This window comes from Colobus angolensis, unplaced genomic scaffold (assembly GCF_000951035.1).
Source record: "Colobus angolensis palliatus isolate OR3802 unplaced genomic scaffold, Cang.pa_1.0 Scaffold28, whole genome shotgun sequence".
In the NCBI taxonomy this organism is placed as follows: Eukaryota; Metazoa; Chordata; class Mammalia; order Primates; family Cercopithecidae; genus Colobus; species Colobus angolensis.
The window spans coordinates 5,225,858-5,243,546 of NW_012116043.1; the positions used below are offsets into that span (position 1 = coordinate 5,225,858).

Below are 17,689 nucleotides of genomic sequence, written 5' to 3' on the forward strand. Positions count from 1 at the left end.
TTTTGTATTTTTAGTAGAGACAGGGTTCAACCATGTTGGCCAGGCTGGTCTTGAACTTCTGCCCTCAAGTGACCCATCTGCCTAGGCCTCCCAAAGTGCCGGGATTACACGTGTGAACCACCATGCCTGGCCCCTTTTCCTTTTTTTAAAATTAATTTTTTTTTTTAAGAGATAGTTTTACTCTGTTCCCCAGTCTGGAGTGCAGTGGCAAGATCATAACTTACTGTAGCTAGAAACTGTTAGGCTGAAGCGATCCCCCTGCCTTGGCCTCCCAAGTAGCCAGAACTACTGATGCACGCTGACACCAGGTGTATTTATTTATTTATTTATTTATTTAGGAGATAGAGTCTCATTCCGTCACCCAGGCTGGAGTGCAGTGGCGTGATCTCAGCTCACTGCAACCTCTGCCTCCCGGATTCAAGCGATTCTCCTGCCTCAGCCTCCCGAAAAGCTGGGATTACAGGCTCCCGCCAGCACTCCCTGCTAAGTTTTTGTATTTTTAGTAGAGACAGGGTTTCAGCATGTTGGCCAGGCTGGTTTTGAACTCCTGACCTCAGGTTATCCGCCCACCTCGGCCTCCCATAGTGCTAGAATTACAGACATGAGCCACCGCACCCCACTGCCACCAGCTAATTTTTTATTTTTGTTTTTTTGTAGAGATGGGGTCTTGTTATGTTCCCTCTTGAATTCCTGGCCCTAAACCATCCTGCTGCCTTGGTTTCCCAAAGTGCTGGGATTACAGGCACGAGCCACCATGCCCATCCAAACATTCACCTTTCTGTGGTCAAAATGAGCATGTATTTGAGTAGGTATAGGATGAAATGGTAAATAAAACAGGCCTTTCACAGCGTAGAATCTCTTAACCTGAACCGAAGGATTTCTTTCTTTTTTTTTTCTAATTGGCAGAAGGAAGTGTTTTAAATTGTAGAGTAAGGCTTCTTTAAGCCTGAGGGGATATTTTGTGGACGCTGGAAAATGTGGCTAGGTTTTGAAGGCATTTGCTGTTAGGTTTAAGTGCAGCCGTTCATTAGGCTTCACTTATATTGTTGTAATTGTGGCGTGTGAGTTTCAGTGCAGTTTAAGTAGTGAACATGATTTCGGAGCTACAGTCCTCATTTTCTGGGCTTGTGTGTCAGTTTCTCTCTTCCTGTTCCTCCTGTTCATTATGCAATTCCCTAAATGTAGTATATCCTTCCTGATCTTATGCTCTTGCTTGTGCTGCAGGCTGATGTTTCCTATGCATATATTTTATTTTTATTTAAAGTTATTTTTACATAGCAGTGGAATGCGCCTTCATCTGCCCACATTAACCCCATTGGACTTGCAGGGCACTCCCTTAAAAGGAACTGTCGCTTACGGGATTAGGCAACTAAACCGGACCTCTTGAGTCACTTCTTCACTGTGCTTTCTGAGGAAGTGCTGATTGGTTGCTGCTAACTAAAGATTCCACTAACGATTCAAATTGGGGATCTTTGTTCCCATGGCTTAAAAATGCCCATGCCCGTGTGAAAAAATGCTGAGGGTCTGAAAGACAGATTGTTTTGTAGAAAGTAAAGAGCTCTGGTCTGGAAGAAGCTGTTTCCCTAAGGCGTGTTCGGGTGTGATTTGTATGTGGGGCTGAAAGCTGCTGCATGAATCATAATGGCTCATTGAAACATATTGACCTTGCTTTAAATCCAGGGACCGGCTCCTGAACACACTCTGAATCCTGGTGAGACTGTGTTTTAGAAGCTAAGATTTGCACTCTGAGTATAATACTACTGGAGTTTTTTATCCATGTTGTATAATCGTCATGTACGTATAAAGGCTTCAACTTTTACGTTTAAATCTTTTCCATGGACCTTTTACGTGAATAAAAAATTACTGTGCCTAGAAATATCTACTGAAATTCAGTTGTATGCCAGTTTATCGGTAAGTGAAGCATCAAGATTTCATGGAAAGCACGGAGCTGAGTTGTGTGACCTTCTTTAAGTGACTTAAACCCTTGCTTCAGTTTCCTCAACTGTAAAGGAAGGATAATACGCCTGCCTTTTAGGGTACTTGTAAGGCTAAATGTCACAACAGAAGTGGTACAGAAGAAGCATTCAGTAGAGGCCAGCTCCCTTTTTTTTAAGATGCAATTTTCAGAATATGTAGACTAGCTTAGATGAAATTTGATCAATTTATTTAGCTGCTCTTGTGCATTTGCTAAAAGTGCAGTGGGGGTGGCATCCCACAGTGGTCGGAGTCAGAACTGGCTTTTGATACCAGCAGTGTGACCTTTTGACAAGTATTTAGTCTTTTTAATTGTAGTTACCTCACTGGAAATTAAGGAGAAAATAACAATAACTTTTTCATAGCATTGTCGGGTAGATGAAATGAAATCAGTATGTAAGCTGCCTAATACCGTACTTAGCACAGAGTGAACACTTGGTGGATAGTTATTGTTAGCTACAAGGCGTGGTCTCCTTGATGCCCAAATGGAAGATTCCGTTTCAGTTCCACAGCTATTGCACACTTCCGTGTGCAGGACATTGTAAAGGATAGATACACAAGTGGGACATAATCCCTAGGTTATAATTTGAGAATAAACTAAATACAGAGATGTCTACAATACGAGAGGGAATAGGGAGTTTCAGTGAGCTGAAGCGCTCTAGAGGAGGATGGCGGTGATGTCGGCGTAATAATGTGAATGTGCTCAGTGCCCTGAACTGTCAGTTGTTCTCTTAAAAATGGTCACGATGGAAAATTGTATGTATATTTTACAACAGTTTTTTTTAAAAAAGGGAATAAGAAAAAGGCCAGGCTGGGTGCAGTGGATGTAATCTTAGCACTTTGGAAGGCCGAGGTGGGAAGATTACTTAAGCCCAGTAGTTTGAGACCAATCTGGGCAATATGGCAAAACTCCATCTCTCCAAAAAATAAAAAAATTAGCCAGGCATCGTGGCACACACCTGTAGTCCCAGATATTCCAGAGGCTGAGGTGGGAGAATTGCCTGAGCCTGGGAGGTTGAGGCTGTGGTGAGCCATGATCATACCACTGCACTTCAGCCTGGGTGACAGAGTGAGACTGTAAAAAAAAAAAAGCCAGATGTGAATTCTAAATGACATTGAAGTTCAGATGAAAAAGCTCTCTGGCTGCGTTATGTTTCTGATGCAAGAGGCAGACTTTGTTTTCTTTTTTTGTTGTTTTTTAACTTACGTCCCCACAAAACAAGAGACAGACTTTGATAGGTAGGTAAGCGTTAAGAAAATAAATTATTAAATAGGATAATATCTACCAGAGGACACAGAGAATAAGGAACATTGTGTACCTGCTACCCGGCTGAGGAAGTAAACACTGCCAACCAGTGGAACCTCCCGCCTCGTGCTCTGCCCTCAGTGTGCTCTTCCCCATGCCCACTGTCGTGAATTAGTTATTTCTCTAAGTAGGTCTTTGATGGACAAAAATGGGGGCTTGGGAGGAAGTGACACAGGCACAGAGGCAGGAAAGCAGGGACGGGTTGTCCGACAAGCGAGTTCTCGTCTACTTTGGCCAGATGGCACGTTACTTGTGTGTAGAGAAATGACAAGAAATAGGGCTGGTGAGGGAGAGTGTCAGGGTGTGCGCCCTGTGGTGGTTAATTTAGGAGGAAACGGGGAGCTTCGTGACCATTTTGGAGCAGAGAAGCAGTCGGGTGAAACTGCTTTTTTTGTGTGTGTGTGAGATGGAGTTTCACTCTTGTTGTCCGGGCTGGAGCGCAATGGCGCAATCTCGGCTCACCGCAACCTCTGCCTCCCGAGTTCAAGCGATTCTCCTGCCTCAGCCTCCCGAGTAGCTGGGATTACAGGCACGCGCCACTACGCCTGGCTAATTTTGTATTTTTAATAAAGACAGGGTTTCTCCACGTTTATCAGGCTGGTCTAGACCTCCTGACCTCAGGTGATCCGCCCATCTTGGCCTCCCAAAGTGCTGGGATTACAGGCGTGAGCCACCACTCCCGGCCTGAAACTGATCTTTAGGAAGGTTAATCTGGCAGCAGAGCGTGAGTTGGCTTGACGTGGCAGGACCAGGTTGGCTTCGGAAGTGGAGGTTAGGAAGAAATTAGGATTTGAGCTAGGGCTCTGGGAGAGGTATTCGGACCAGCTGGCCAGACTCCCTTTCTCATGTCCCTTCTCTTGCTGACCTTCCGAAGTGCTTTTCCCACCTCAGTCACAAGCACATGGTCCCTTAGCTTCTTTGTATACCTCTCCTGTGGCATTTGACACACATTTTATAAGTCACTTCCCTGTGTCTCCCACTGGCTTGGGTGCTGCATTTTGTCATGTTTGTCTTTTTGTCCTTGGCACTCAGCACAGTGCCTGGCACCCAGAATGTGCCCGGTTAGTGCTGCTGAGTGAGTGGTAATAACCGGGCTTCAAGTGGAAGTGAGTAGGAGATGGGGCTTTGGTGAGTGGGGAGGGGAGGGGCAGTAGGGGTGCAGGAAGGATGGAGTCATTGAGGCCGGGTTAGGCTGAGCATGAGGGATGGGCAGGGCTCTGTCCCGCAGGCAGTTGGAGTGTGGTTGTGGAGCTCAGGGAGAATGCTCTGCTTGGTGATAGAAATTCGAGCCACTCTCCTCCAAGTGCTTGTGGAAATCAAGAAGAATATAAAAGTTTGAAAGGCCACTAGGAGCTATTAGTGGGTTGGGAGAAGGAAAGAGGTGCCATGGAAGGGATTGGAGAAACGAGAGAAACAAGTTGGATGACCTAACATCCTGTTAGAGACTGGCCTGAAGAGGAACCCAGAAGTAGACTGCACTGTTTGACCCTCACCGGTCGGTTGTATGCAGAGTGGTTGTGCTCTTGAGCTGAGGAATGCCAGCCTTGTTGCCTGTTTGGCTTCGATTACAGTATTTGTAGCAGAATGTTGCTATTCATGCCAAGTACGCAGTGGGAGGTGATCTAGAAGACCGTGTGTCAGCCACTCGTAGGTAATCACTGGCGCTCAGAACATGCTGAGACAAGAGTTCTCGTTGGTTTATTTCCTTCCCCAGCTATGTGAGTTTTCAAATTTCATCATTGGAAATGATGTCTTACCCAGTGATACAAAAGCAGAGGAAGGGTCTTTGTAGAATTTCTTCCAAGCGAAGAATGAAAGTAGAAAGGTGACTTACCTTAGCTTTGTTGTCTCTAGAATACATTACAGTGTATCAAGGGAAAGCTTTTCAAAGTATTTGTCATGAATTGTGAGGAACATTATTCATTACTTTGTCAAAGAGTTTATGTGAAAAGTGGATATTTGAATAATTTGTTATATTTCAAACAGTATTATAGCTAATGCTTCTTTTAAATCAAACCTTTTATTATATCCAAGGTTAACTAATGGCACCTTGAGGTTATATTTATATCTGCAGCCCAGTGTCTAGGATAGTAGAGGAACATAGTGCTAATTAATGTTTGTCATCAGCGCTGGGTGTGGTGGCTCACACCTGTATATTCAGCTTCTCCGAAGGCTGAGGTGGGAGGATCTCTTGAGCCCCACGACTTGGAGACCAGCCTGGATGACATAGTGAGACCCTGTCTCTTTTTTTTTCTCTTTTTTTTTTTTTTTTTTTTTGAGACGGAGTCTCGCTCTGTCGCCCGGGCTGGAGTGCAGTGGCCGGATCTCAGCTCACTGCAAGCTCCGCCTCCTGGGTTTACGCCATTCTCCTGCCTCAGCCTCCGGAGTAGCTGGGACTACAGGTGCCCGCCACCTCGCTCGGCTAGTTTTTTGTATTTTTTAGTAGAGACGGGGTTTCACCGTGTTCGCCAGGATGGTCTCGATCTCCTGACCTCGTGATCCACCCGGCTGGGATTACAGGCTTGAGCCACCGCGCCTGGCCGACCCTGTCTCTTAAAAAAAAAAAAGTGGGCTAAAATGTTTGCCATCAAACAGCGGTTTTCATTAATGTGAACATGACTGAGGTCAGGAAGTTTATTCATGTACCCAGCCTTTGCGGAGCACCAGTGGTGTGCCACTTGGGGGATGTGAAACTAGTAAACCACATAGTTTTCATCATTTAGGATCATGCAGGTGTATAGGGTACCCGTGAAACCCAGTAGTGAGGCCAACATGCTGGTGGGGGGAGATCCAGTAAGCCTTTGGAAGGGGGGGGGTCAGCAGGGAGTGTTTCCTGGAGAAGGTGAATGACTCATAAGTTGTGATTCAGAGAATGAGTTAAGAGTTAGCCAGGTAATGAGGGAGAAGGGCTCCCAGGCATATGGGAGGAACAAAGGCACTTAGGGAAGAAGCTGGGACAGAGGGAGAGTGTGTGTGTGCACAGGAATATTACAAGCATTGCTGGAGGGACCAGGACAGGGCGTAGTGGGGGCTGAGGCCCAAGAGGCAGCCAGGGACCAGATGGCCTCATATGCCCTGTTAAGGAGCTTGGGCTTGATCCTCTAGGCAGGGAGCCGTTGGAGGATTTAAGCCAGGGAGTGCTGCGGTTGGTCACACTCACTATTTATGTAGATGAATCTGGCAGACAGGGGAAGGATGGATTTGAGGGGATGAGATTAGAAAGCTGGGATATGAGTTAGGAGGCTGAAAGATGGTTGAGAAAAATGATCTTTGGGCAGCTGAGATAACTGACTTCAAGGACACATACTGGACTCGTAGCACAGCCTGCTGAGTCTTGCTTTGCTCACAGTTCAAATAATTCACTTAGTCATATGGTTTATCTACCAGTGGCAAATGTTAAGACTAGGGAAAAACTAGAAGAGCCAATAACATCATCAAGAAATAAGTGACAGAGGAGGCAAAAGTCATAAAAGCTGCATAAAAATTGGAAAGTTAACTGTTGAAGCATCACGGTTAAGACAGGATTTGGGTTGCTAGGAAACTTTGGGGCAAGTATTTAACCTTCCTAAATGTCAATTTACTCCTCTTTAAAATGGGAGTTAGTAATACTATCCTTATTGAGTTATTCTGGGGATTAAATCAGATAATGTGTATAAACTGCTTTACACCATGCCTGGCAAGAAGAAGAACCCAGTAAGTGGAAGCTGTTGCTGTGAATACATTTTGTGGCTGTTTGACTAGGGTAGTGTTTCCCTTAGATCTCTAATTTTGTGGATGTTAATTGTATTATAATTACATTAAAAACAGTTCCATGGTAAATAAATTTGGGAATTAAAGAGGGGTTTGTGTTTTGTTTTTTTGAGACAGGGTCTCACTCTGTTGCGCAGGCTAGAGTGTTGTGGCATGACCATAGTTCACTACAGCCTCCATCAAATGAGCCTCCTGAGTAACTGGGATTACAGGCGCTTGCCAGTATGCCTGGCTAACTTTTTTGATTTTTGGTGTAGATGAGGTCTTACTATCGTTGCCTAGGCTGGTCTCAAACTCCTGAGCTCAAGCAGTCCTTCTGCCTTCGCCTCTCAAGTGTTGGGATTGTAGGCATGAGCCAACACACTGGCCAAGAGGGGTTTTATTTTGTTTCTTCTGCTAGAGTGTGTGGTGAAGTTCCAGAGGGGCAGCTTACACAGTATTTCTCATTCACATTCGACTGCAGAGCTCTTAGAAAAGCTCACAGGACTGGGTCCTTGGGGGCACACTTTGGCAAGTGCTTATTTAGGGGAGAAGCATACCCGTCTGCCTCCATAGCCCGAGGGTATTGCTCTATCAGAGACAGCACCACAGTGACTTGATATTCATCCTGACAATTCTAGATCCTCAAGGAAAGCTACCTTAGTTCGTGTACTCTGTTTAATAAGGCGGGGAAGTATAATAGTATGTTTTATTTCTGATCCCAACTAATCAAACTTTTAAAAATAATATTTTTTACATGTTTATTATAGAAAATTTGGAAAACACAGAAGTCCATAGAGAAGAAAAGTGTAATCACATGATGTCACTACCCAGAGATAAACACTGTTAAAGCATTTACGTTTTTTCCTTTGTTGTTTCCTTTTGGGATGATTTTTTAGAGTTTTTGTAGAGGTTTTTGTTTGATTTTAACCTAAAGTTATACTCTGGGTATTTTCTTATTTTTTAAATCAGAGTATTTTTAAATGACATGATTTTTAACAACTATGTGATATTTCATGTGGATTATATCATTTATATAACCATTCCTTTATTGGATATTTAGGCACTTTTTTGCTGTCATAAATTATAATGCAGTTAACATCTTTGAAATATGTTTAAAACAAATCTGTTAATCAACATTTAACTTTTTTTGTCTTAAGTGTCTAGGCAGTTGTTAGGTAAAATATCTGATCGCTTACATGAGATATGATTATATAGGTTTTTCATTATGAAATTTCAGTGGAGTAATCTCAACAGATTCTCTTTTGACTAATCCCTTTCCCTACCCACAGACTGAAAACAAAATTCCATGATTAGAATAGCATTTTCTCATTTAAACAGAATAGAAGATGAGTAATTGGAGTCATGTGAGAGTTAAATTTTATCTGTTGAACCAAATTCCAGGTCAGGTGTTGGACAGTTCATGTCATGATGTATTTTAAATGTAAAAACAAAATTGTCAAAAGATACAGTCTTAATAAACGTAAATCCGCGGTCCACCTGGATAGGCACTTTCTTATTTGCACCTGTGTAAAGACTAGTCCGAAGAATTCTTAGACATGAATTTCCAGAAATTGTGGTAAAAAGGAAATAGAGATGAGGGGGAAAAAAACAAACCAAACCAACCAACCCTAAGCTCTTCCTAAACAAATGAATGCTTTGGTCGTTGGTCCTGGCCAGAAACTATTAATAAGAAAATCAGAATTTAGGAATTCTGTCTTCCATAAGCTGCTGTTTTTTGGAATGGGAGGGGAGTAGAAGCTGTTAACTGACACCCCTCATGGTCATGTGGTCATGACTAGGTGTCTGGATGTTTCTGCTCCGACACTGGAATCTCATACTTACACAGGGTCAAATGTGTTCACTCCCAGATCTGTTCATTCTGGTTTTCTTATAGTAATTCTGTGATTTCATTAAATCCGGGGGCAATTGATGAACCATGAGTGCAAGGAGAAAGTTATTTCTACAAAAACTGTCAACTGAGTGCTTTGGAAAGCATTGATATGAATTGATTCTCTCGAAAGAAAACTTGGTGGTGAATTGGTTGTGGGCTAGATAAGGGGAAAGTGGAAGAATTCCCAAAGGATTCTGCCCTCTGATTGCTTATCCAGTGTCCAGTTCTCACCCCACATGAAAAGACCTGGTCTATTTGAAAAAGAACTTTTGGAACTTGAACTAGTGGACCCATTCTCTTAAGAAAAGACCTTTTCCTTAAATAAAACATTGACAGTAGATCTTTAAAATGTTTAGTGTGTGCTTTAACCAAACTGCTCAGTTACAGGCTCTAACTGGTTCTGATGATGTGGAGTGGAGGGCTCCGCTGTGCATTTCCTGGCCATTACTGCTGAGATTCTAGTTCAGAAAGTCTAGGATAGGGCCAAGGGACAAAGGCAGTTAACTTTGTGATCCGTGTGGGTGTCCCATCTTGTCTTCTGATCCTCACTCCTGCCCTCCTCCATCCAAGGTCTCCAGTTATTCTAAAGCCAGTTAGGACATTTTATAACATGTGCCAGTTACCAGAACCATTCACACCTGTTACTATATTTATTTATTACTGACACCATTATCCACATAGTAAGTCCAAGAAGAAGGGAAAGCTTGTTTTTCCTCTGGGTCTTAGAAAATAAGTCTTCTGGCCGGGCGCTGTGGCTCACGTCTGTAATCCCAGCACTTTGGAGAGGCCAAGGCGGGCAGATCACGAGGTCAAGAGATTGAGACTATCCTGGTCAACATGGTGAAACCCCATCTCTACTAAAAATACAAAAATTAGCTGGGTATTGTGGCGCATGCCTGTAGTTCCAGTTACTCAGGAGGCTGAGGCTGCTTGAACCTGGGAGGCAGAGGTTGTGGTGAGCTGAGATCGTGCCACTGCACTCCAGCCTAGTGACAAGAGTGAGACTCTGTCTCAAAAAAAAAAAAAAAAAAATGTCTTCTAGGAAAAACCAAACCCATCCCTGGTAAGTTGTGCCTGCCAGCCCTAGAAACTGTCAAGTGTGTCACTTTCCATCTTCCCTAGGAATAGTCCATTTATTTTTGAGCCTAGCTTTTTGTGTTTCTGTGGTTAGCTGCACTTAGACGTACCAATTTTTAGATTCACGTTGGCTACATATGGAGGGGATCGTTTGAGTCTAGATGCCACTGTCTGCTCGTTTTCGAGGGAAGCAAGTTTTCTCTCAGGAAGGATTTTGATGTCTCTGATAAAAATAGCTATCTTTATTAATCTAATAGTTGGAAGTTAGAGGTTCTGTGCGTTGAGTGGGTTGTTTGGTGGAACATTCGATAAGCAGCTGGTAAGTTTCCTTCCTGAGTGGGCTGTAGCCTTGGAGATGGTTTCACACAGCCCCCAGGATTGTCATATTTTAGGACTGTTTCATAATGTTCTCCGATTCTTTAACTTTATTTCTGTATTTTCAGATCTTTAAATTTTGTTAACATGTTAAATAGTCCAACTCTGCAACTGTTTTTTTCAGTAACACTGAAGATTTGAATTGAATTAAGCCACATTAATGTGTTTACAGCACATCTGTGGGACATCGTAGGCTTGAATTACAGGCTTCACCCGAAGGCCTGAATTCAGGTGGAGACTGGTGAAATTAGTTTGTCATTGGGAATATCTTTCTACTGAATGAAGGTGAATTTGGGCTTTTAAGTAACCTAGTCTTTAATGTAAAGCCCAAACTCAAATTGCATGTTACTTTGGTGAAATTTACCTTGAAATTAGTTGGTGCAATAAATCAAATATAGTAAAATGAAAAGAGATGCAGTTAACCTAGCTGAATATATGGCAGCCTTTCTTTTTCAAACCTAACCCATAAGCCTGCTGCATTTAAGGTCTTAATGCAATTTGAGAATATTTCTAGCAGTAGAATAGTACAAAAGCTAAGATTTGTTTTACTCCTTTTCTTTGTGTTATAGATAACTTTGAATTTAATTTTATCTGGAGAGGAAAAGATCAAAATCAAATTTCACACCAAAAGGAACTAGTATTCCTTTGAGAGGGGCCAGCTCAGCTTGGGGGCAGCAAATGTACCGGATGGGTCTTAGACATATTTTACTGGAGAGCAGGACAGCAGTGGTGTCCCAGAACAGCCTTTTATCGGAGACAAAAAATTCATTACTTCATAATGATACTCCCAAAAAGCTTATTGGTCATTTTTGGAGGTTGCTCAGGTATGAACTCAGTCTTCCAAAAGTTAGTTTAAAAGGAAAAAAAAAAGCATTTATGCTGCTTTTCCTGTATAAACTGTATTTCACATAGTCAAATAGATGAGGCAAAAAGCCTTTTACAGAAGAAATTGAGCTAACACATGCAGAGGATATTAAAAGATTATTGTTAATTTTGCTAAATGTGATTATGGCATTGTAGCTAGGGTTAAAAAGTTCTTACCTGTTAGAAATATAAAATTTTTAAGTGTGAAGGATGACGTTGCTTGAAGTCTGCTTTAAACTGCTTTCAAAAAAGCAGGAGTATAGATGAAGTAAGATTGGCAAATGTTGCTAATTGTTGAACCTAGGAGATGGTTATACATCGTTTCATCATACTCATCTCTCTACCTTTACTTTCTTGAAAGTATCTTTAATAAAAGGGTTTTTAAAAAAGACATAAATAGGAATGAACCTTAGATGATTGTTGTTATAACTTGAAAATAGAGAAATAGTAAATTAGTAAATTTCCATTTGATCCTCTGCTGGAGTGCAGTGGTGCGATTATAGCTCACTGCAGTCTTGCCCTGCCTGGCTTAAGCAATCCTCCTTCCTCAGCCTCCCCAGTAGTTGGGACCACAGGTGTGTGCTGCCACGCCTGGCTCATTTTTTATTTTTTGTAGAGATGGGGTCTCACTCTGTTGCCCAGGCTGTTCTCCAACCAACTCCTGGGCTGAAACAATCCACCTGCCTGGGCCTCTCAGAGTGCTGGGATCATAGGCATGAGCCAGCATAATTTATTTTTAGAGATAGGGTCTCACTATGTTGCCTAGACTGGCCTCCAACTCCTAGGCTCAAGTGATCCTCCTGCTTCAGCCTCCCAAGTAACAGGGGCTACAGGCGTGAGCCACTGCACAGTGTAAGATCCCAGTTCTGGAGGGAGTTGCTAGCAATTGTAACTTTGACAGCTCATTTAACCTTCCTAAGATTATATTTCCTGTCTCTTGAGTAAAATGAGGACAAATTTGTCTCACTGTCACAGAGGATAGAATGGAGAGAGTGGAACTAAGAGAAGGTGGCACATGCTAGCCATGCTTAACAAATATCAGCAAATTTTGTTGAAATGTGGAAGATGCTGACAAGAGCAAAGTTTTCAGATCAGCACCAGTAACTTGTCTTACTTAAATCATTAAAATCACATCTGTTTTCATTTTTCCCCTTTTTCTCTTTTGAGCCTTTTATTGAAAGAGCAGATGCAGTCTGTGCGGGTATGCATTGCTGCAGTACAAAGTGAATGGCACCCTCTGGAGTTGGGCAGTGCGCAATGCTCAGTGCCTTATGTGGGAGGATGGGCTTGACTGAGACTCTGAGCCAGACTCCCTGTGATGGTGTCTCCCCTGAGCCTGGCACACAGAGGTGCTTCCCAAGTATTTCTTGTGTGAATGAACGAACAGACGAATGGGCCAACCACTGTGCTGGAGCATGTTGCTGTGGCCCTGATGAGCTGTAGATATGGAAGCTTGGGATTAGAGTTTGTGTGTGTGTGTGTCTTTTTTTTTTTTTTTTTTTTCCTGTGGAGAAAGAATGGTGCCTCACTCTGTTGCCTAGGCTGGTCTTGATCTCCTGGGCTCAGGCAGTCCTCCTGCCTCTCCCTTCCTTAGTGCTAGGATAACAGGCATGAGCTACTGCACCCGTGTGTAAATTACATATGTGTAAATATAGTGGCTTGGAGGCTCTCATGACAGTAATGTTACTGTAACGTTGTGATATGCTTCAGTGGGAGAGGGCTGAATTGCAGCCGAAGAGCCTCGCACACAGCTGCTTGTGTCTGTGTCTCCGTGTGTGTTGCATGTCTCACGCTTCAGCACAGTTAATGGGTAGCTTCGCTTTCCAGCCATCAGTGCCATCTTCATTTTTCCCCTTTCCATTTCACTGCCATACTGTTATCACTGCTGGAGTAAGCTAGGAGTGCAAGTAGTTTCCCAGTTTATAGCTAGTTGTATCAACCCATGATGTTACTGTTACGAATTTAAACATTGAAAAAGGCTAATCTTCAAAAAAGCTTTAGCAGGGTTTTCACAATGACTGACAGATAGTGGCCTGAGGCCCCAATATGAAGATTCTTATGGTTGAAATTGAACAAGTTTTTATTTTGGAGTGCATTGGCACGATTTCGGTTCATTGTAGCCTCTGCCTCCTGGGTTCAAGTGATTTTCCTGCCTGCCTCAGCCTCCCAAGTAGCTAGGACTACAGGCGCACACCACCATGCTTGGCTAATTTTTGTAGTTTTAGTAGAAACGGTGTTTCACCATGTTGGCCAGGCTGGTCTCCAATGCCTGACTTCAAGTGATCTGCCCGCCCCAGGCTCTCAAAGTGGTGGGATTATAGGTGTGAGTCACCGCACCCAGCCAAGCAAGTATTTAGCTATGTGCCTGTGTTAGCTTGGGTACTGTGCTAGGTTCTGGGCACAGGGGAATGATTAAGATGTGGTTCTGCTCTTAAGGGGCTTTATGGTCACCATTAAAAGAGTGGATGTGAGCTCAAGTGTCATTTTGTGTCATGGGGTAAACTGTTCTGGCTATTTCAATCAGGCTTCTGGCAAGACATGGCACAGTCAGCATTAGGGATTGGCGAGGAGCTGAATAAAGGGATTCTTTACAAGGAGAGGGCAGCGTGGAGACCCCCAATGCCTGATGCAGGATTAGCAACAGCCATGCACTTCTCACTTCCAGGCCTGAGGGAGGGGCAGGGGACAGGGCTGCCTTGGAGGAACGGAGGGCTGGAGGACCTGGCCCAGCTGCAGCCCCTCCTCAGCGAGGCAACCTGGGGAGCACTCCCCATCCCCTCTGTCCCTTTTCATCTTTCTCCTACCCTTGATCCTCATGGCTGAATCCAACCAGAACCTGAGGATGACTGTCCTGGTGAAGGGTTGGTATAGTTCAGCCAGGTGGCTGCTGGGGCACAAAGCAGGATAGACAGTGGTTTTCAAGAACAGGTGGAAGATTCCAGCACTGTACTAGTTTCCTGTGGCTGCTGTAACATGACCACAAACTAGGCAGCTTACAACAACAGAAACTTAATTCTGTCACAGCTCTGGAGGCCAGCAGTCTGAAATCAGGGTGCCCTCCCTGTTCCCCCTGGAAGCTCTAGGGGAAGACTCTTTTTTGCTGCTTCCAGCTTCTCATGTGTGCTGGCGTCCTGGGCTTGTGACCACATCATGCTGCCCCCATCTTCACATGGCTTTTTTGTCTGCCTCTGTCTTCTCCATGCGTCTCTTTTTTTTTTTTTTTTTTTTTTTGAGACAGAGTCTCGCTCTGTCACTCAGGCTGGAGTGCAGTGGCCGGATCTCAGCTCACTGCAAGCTCCGCCTCCCGGGTTTACGCCATTCTCCTGCCTCAGCCTCCCAAGTAGCTGGGACTACAGGCACCAGCCACCGCGCCCGGCTAGTTTTTTGTATTTTTTAGTAGAGACGGGGTTTCACCGTGTTAGCCAAGATGGTCTCGGTCTCCTGACCTCGTGATCCGCCTGTCTCGGCCTCCCAAAGTGCTGGGATTACAGGCTTGAGCCACCGCGCCCAGCCTCCATGTGTCTCTTAAAAGGACTCTTGAAGGCCAGGCGCGATGGCTCACGCCTATAATTCCAACACTTTGGGAGGCCAAGGCTGGCAGATCACTTGAGGCCAGGAGTTCGAGACCAGCCTGGCCAACATAGTGAAACCCCATTGCTACTAAAAATACAAAAATTAGCCAGGCGTGGTGGTGCACACCTGTAATCCCAGCTATTCGGGAGCTGAGGCAGGAGAATCGCTTGAACCCGGGAGGTGGAGGTTGGAGGTTGCAGTGAGCCGAGATCACACCACTGCACTCCAGCCTGGGCGACAGAGCAAAACTGCCTCAAAAAAATAAAAAAGGACTCTTGTCATTGGATTAGGGCCACCTAAATGATTAAAGATGATTGCCTCATTTCCAGATCCTTAATTAAATTTGCAAAGACCTTTTTTCCAATAAATGTAGGTTCCAGAGATTAGGATGTAGACACATCCTTTTGGGGGAGGGGCCACACCATTCACACCACAAGCATCCTGTCGCTCCCAGGAGAGTTACAACACCTTCGTGACACAGCAATAGACAGGTTTTTAATTTTGTTTGTGTTTTTGAGACGAAGTCTCCCTCTGTCACCAGGCTAGAGTACAGTGGCACAATCTTGGCTCACTGTAATCTCCGCCTCCTGGGTTCAAGCGATCTCCTGCCTCAGCCTCCTGAGCAGCTGGGACTACAGGCGTGTGTTACCCTGCCTGGCTAATTTTTGTATTTTTAGTAGGGACGGGGTTTCACCATGTTGGCCAGGATGGTCTCGATCTCTTGACCTCGTGATCCACCCTCCTCGGCTTTCCAAAGTGCTGGGATTACAGGCGTGAGCCACCGCACCTGGTCTTGCAGTGGACAGATTTTATGATTCTGTTTGTCATATTTAGTAGCTCCACTGTCCTAAGGACAGGGACTTTACCTTCCTGTTCACTTTTCTGTCTCCATTGCCTGTACTTCCCAGAGCCAGCCCATGATGATGCCTGAAAAGAAATTTTTTGATGCATGAATAAATAGATGAACAGACAAGCATGGAAGAATAACAGTTGGAATACAGTGAAGCCAGAAGTATCGTCTGTGAATACATGGGACACCCTTGAGTGGAATGGTTTCAGTAGATGGATTGTATGAGGTGTGAATTGCATCTCAATCAAGTGGGGCCTCGGAATGCCCACCACTAAGGGTCTAGCTCTGTGTGGCGTTGGTGGGGCTGGGAGAAGTTTAGAAAACGCTCTGCCATTGCTAAGGCCTTGGTTAGGGTAGAGTCTGCAGCAGAGATTTGGATAGGAGGGCATTCCAGGCTGCATAGCCAGTGTGAACAGCCTTGGTGGAAAGAGCATTTTATATTCCTGGAACTAATGCTTGTTTAACAAGATGCTTGCTTGTAGCTGGGCACAGTGGCTCAAGCCTATAATCCCAGCACTTTGGGAGGCTGAGGTGAGAGGATTGCTTGAGCTCAGGAGGTCAAGGTTGCAGTGAGCCATGATTACACCACTGCATTTCAGCCTGGGCGATAGAACAAGACCCTGTCTCTAAAAATAAAAAATTACGATAAAGTTTGCTTGTTAAATAAAGTGTAGTTTATTTACTTTGCATAAATACTATGCCTTCTGAGAATGCTGTAGAGCATACTTCGTTTTTATCCTAAGGCAGCCCAAATTCCACGTACACACTGGATTTTGGGCATTTAAAGGACTTCCGGTGCTATTAAGGATTCCCATTTGCTCATTTAAGTTTGCTAACCTGATTCAGTCATGGCACTTACTTAGTTGTTACAAGTATTATATTACGGTGTGAAGGGGAAAAAAGAACTGCTATGAGTATGTTTCCATGAAGAAGATTTAGCTTAGAAATGTGGGCAGATTTGTCTGCTTTTGTGTTTAGGAAGGCACAATTATAATGACAGATGGAGGAGCTAGACTCTGGCCAGCTGGAATCAGAAGTTCACATTGTACAAGTGTCTGGTCTGGAACGCATCCACGGGAAACCTACACCCTTGACCCAGCATTGGCCACAAAGCTGCAGGCAGTCTCCCGCCCCTGCCTCTACCCCTGCGTGCCTGTCCTTTGTAGCAGCCATTCCATATGCAGAGGGGACTGTAGCTCTCTTTTCTTTCTTGCTGACTTTATTTTCTGCCACACTCCCCCACCCAAATAAATAATGACATGCACATTTGAGAAAGTGTGTGTGTGTGTGTGTGTGTGTGTGTGTTTTCTCTCTCTGTCTCTGAGACGGAGTCTTACTCTCTTGCCCAGGCTGAAGTGCAGTGGCACGATCTCAGCTCACTGCAACCTCTGCCTCTTAGGTTCAAGCAATTCTTGTGCCTCAGCCTCCCCAGTAGCTGGGATTATAGGCGCCCACCACCACAGCTGGCTTAATTTTTTTGTATTTTTAGTAGAGGTGGGGTTTCATCATTTTGGCTAGGCTGGTCTCGAACTCCTGACCTCAAGTGATCCACCCGCCTTGGCGTCCCAAAGTGCTGGGATTACAGGTGTGAGCCATGCCCAGCCAGACTGTGTGTTCTGAGAGAGTTACATATATTAATGTAAGCATCCCAAGAGATAAAAGAGACTTCCACATTTCTGCCTGGATAAGTATATGTAAGAAATTTTTTTTGTTTGTTTTTTGAAGTGGAGTCTTGCTCTGTTGCCCAGGCTGGCGTGCAGTGGCACAACCTCCGCTCACTGCAAGCTCCACCTCCCGGGTTCACGCCATTCTCCTGCCTCAGCCTCTCGAGTACCTGGGACTAAAGGTCGCCCGCCACCACGCCCAGCTAATGTTTTGTATTTTTAGTAGAGACAGGGTTTCACCGTGTTAGCCAGGATGGTCTCGATCTCCTGACCTCGTGATCCGCCCACCTCGGCCTCCCAAAGTGCTGGGATTACAGGCGTGAGCCACCACACCTGGCCATAAGATACTTTTTTAACTTAAAAAAAAACCCTTTTTCGGCCGG

At 44.4% G+C, this 17,689-nt stretch overlaps 1 protein-coding gene across 4 annotated transcripts in view; it reads left to right on the plus strand.

The window, feature by feature from the left end:
• VPS37B (vacuolar protein sorting 37 homolog B (S. cerevisiae)) overlaps positions 1 to 17,689 on the plus strand; it is a 33,835-nt gene that overhangs the window by 4,619 nt on the left and 11,527 nt on the right. Inside the window, exon 1 of one of the 4 annotated variants that reach the window (XM_011948473.1) lies at positions 4,768 to 4,883. The exons of 2 other annotated variants lie outside the window; for them this stretch is intronic. In XM_011948473.1, coding sequence (XP_011803863.1) covers positions 4,785 to 4,883 — 99 coding nt within the window. In that variant the 5' untranslated portion in view covers positions 4,768 to 4,784. One more of the 4 variants, XM_011948475.1, reaches the window with a different exon arrangement.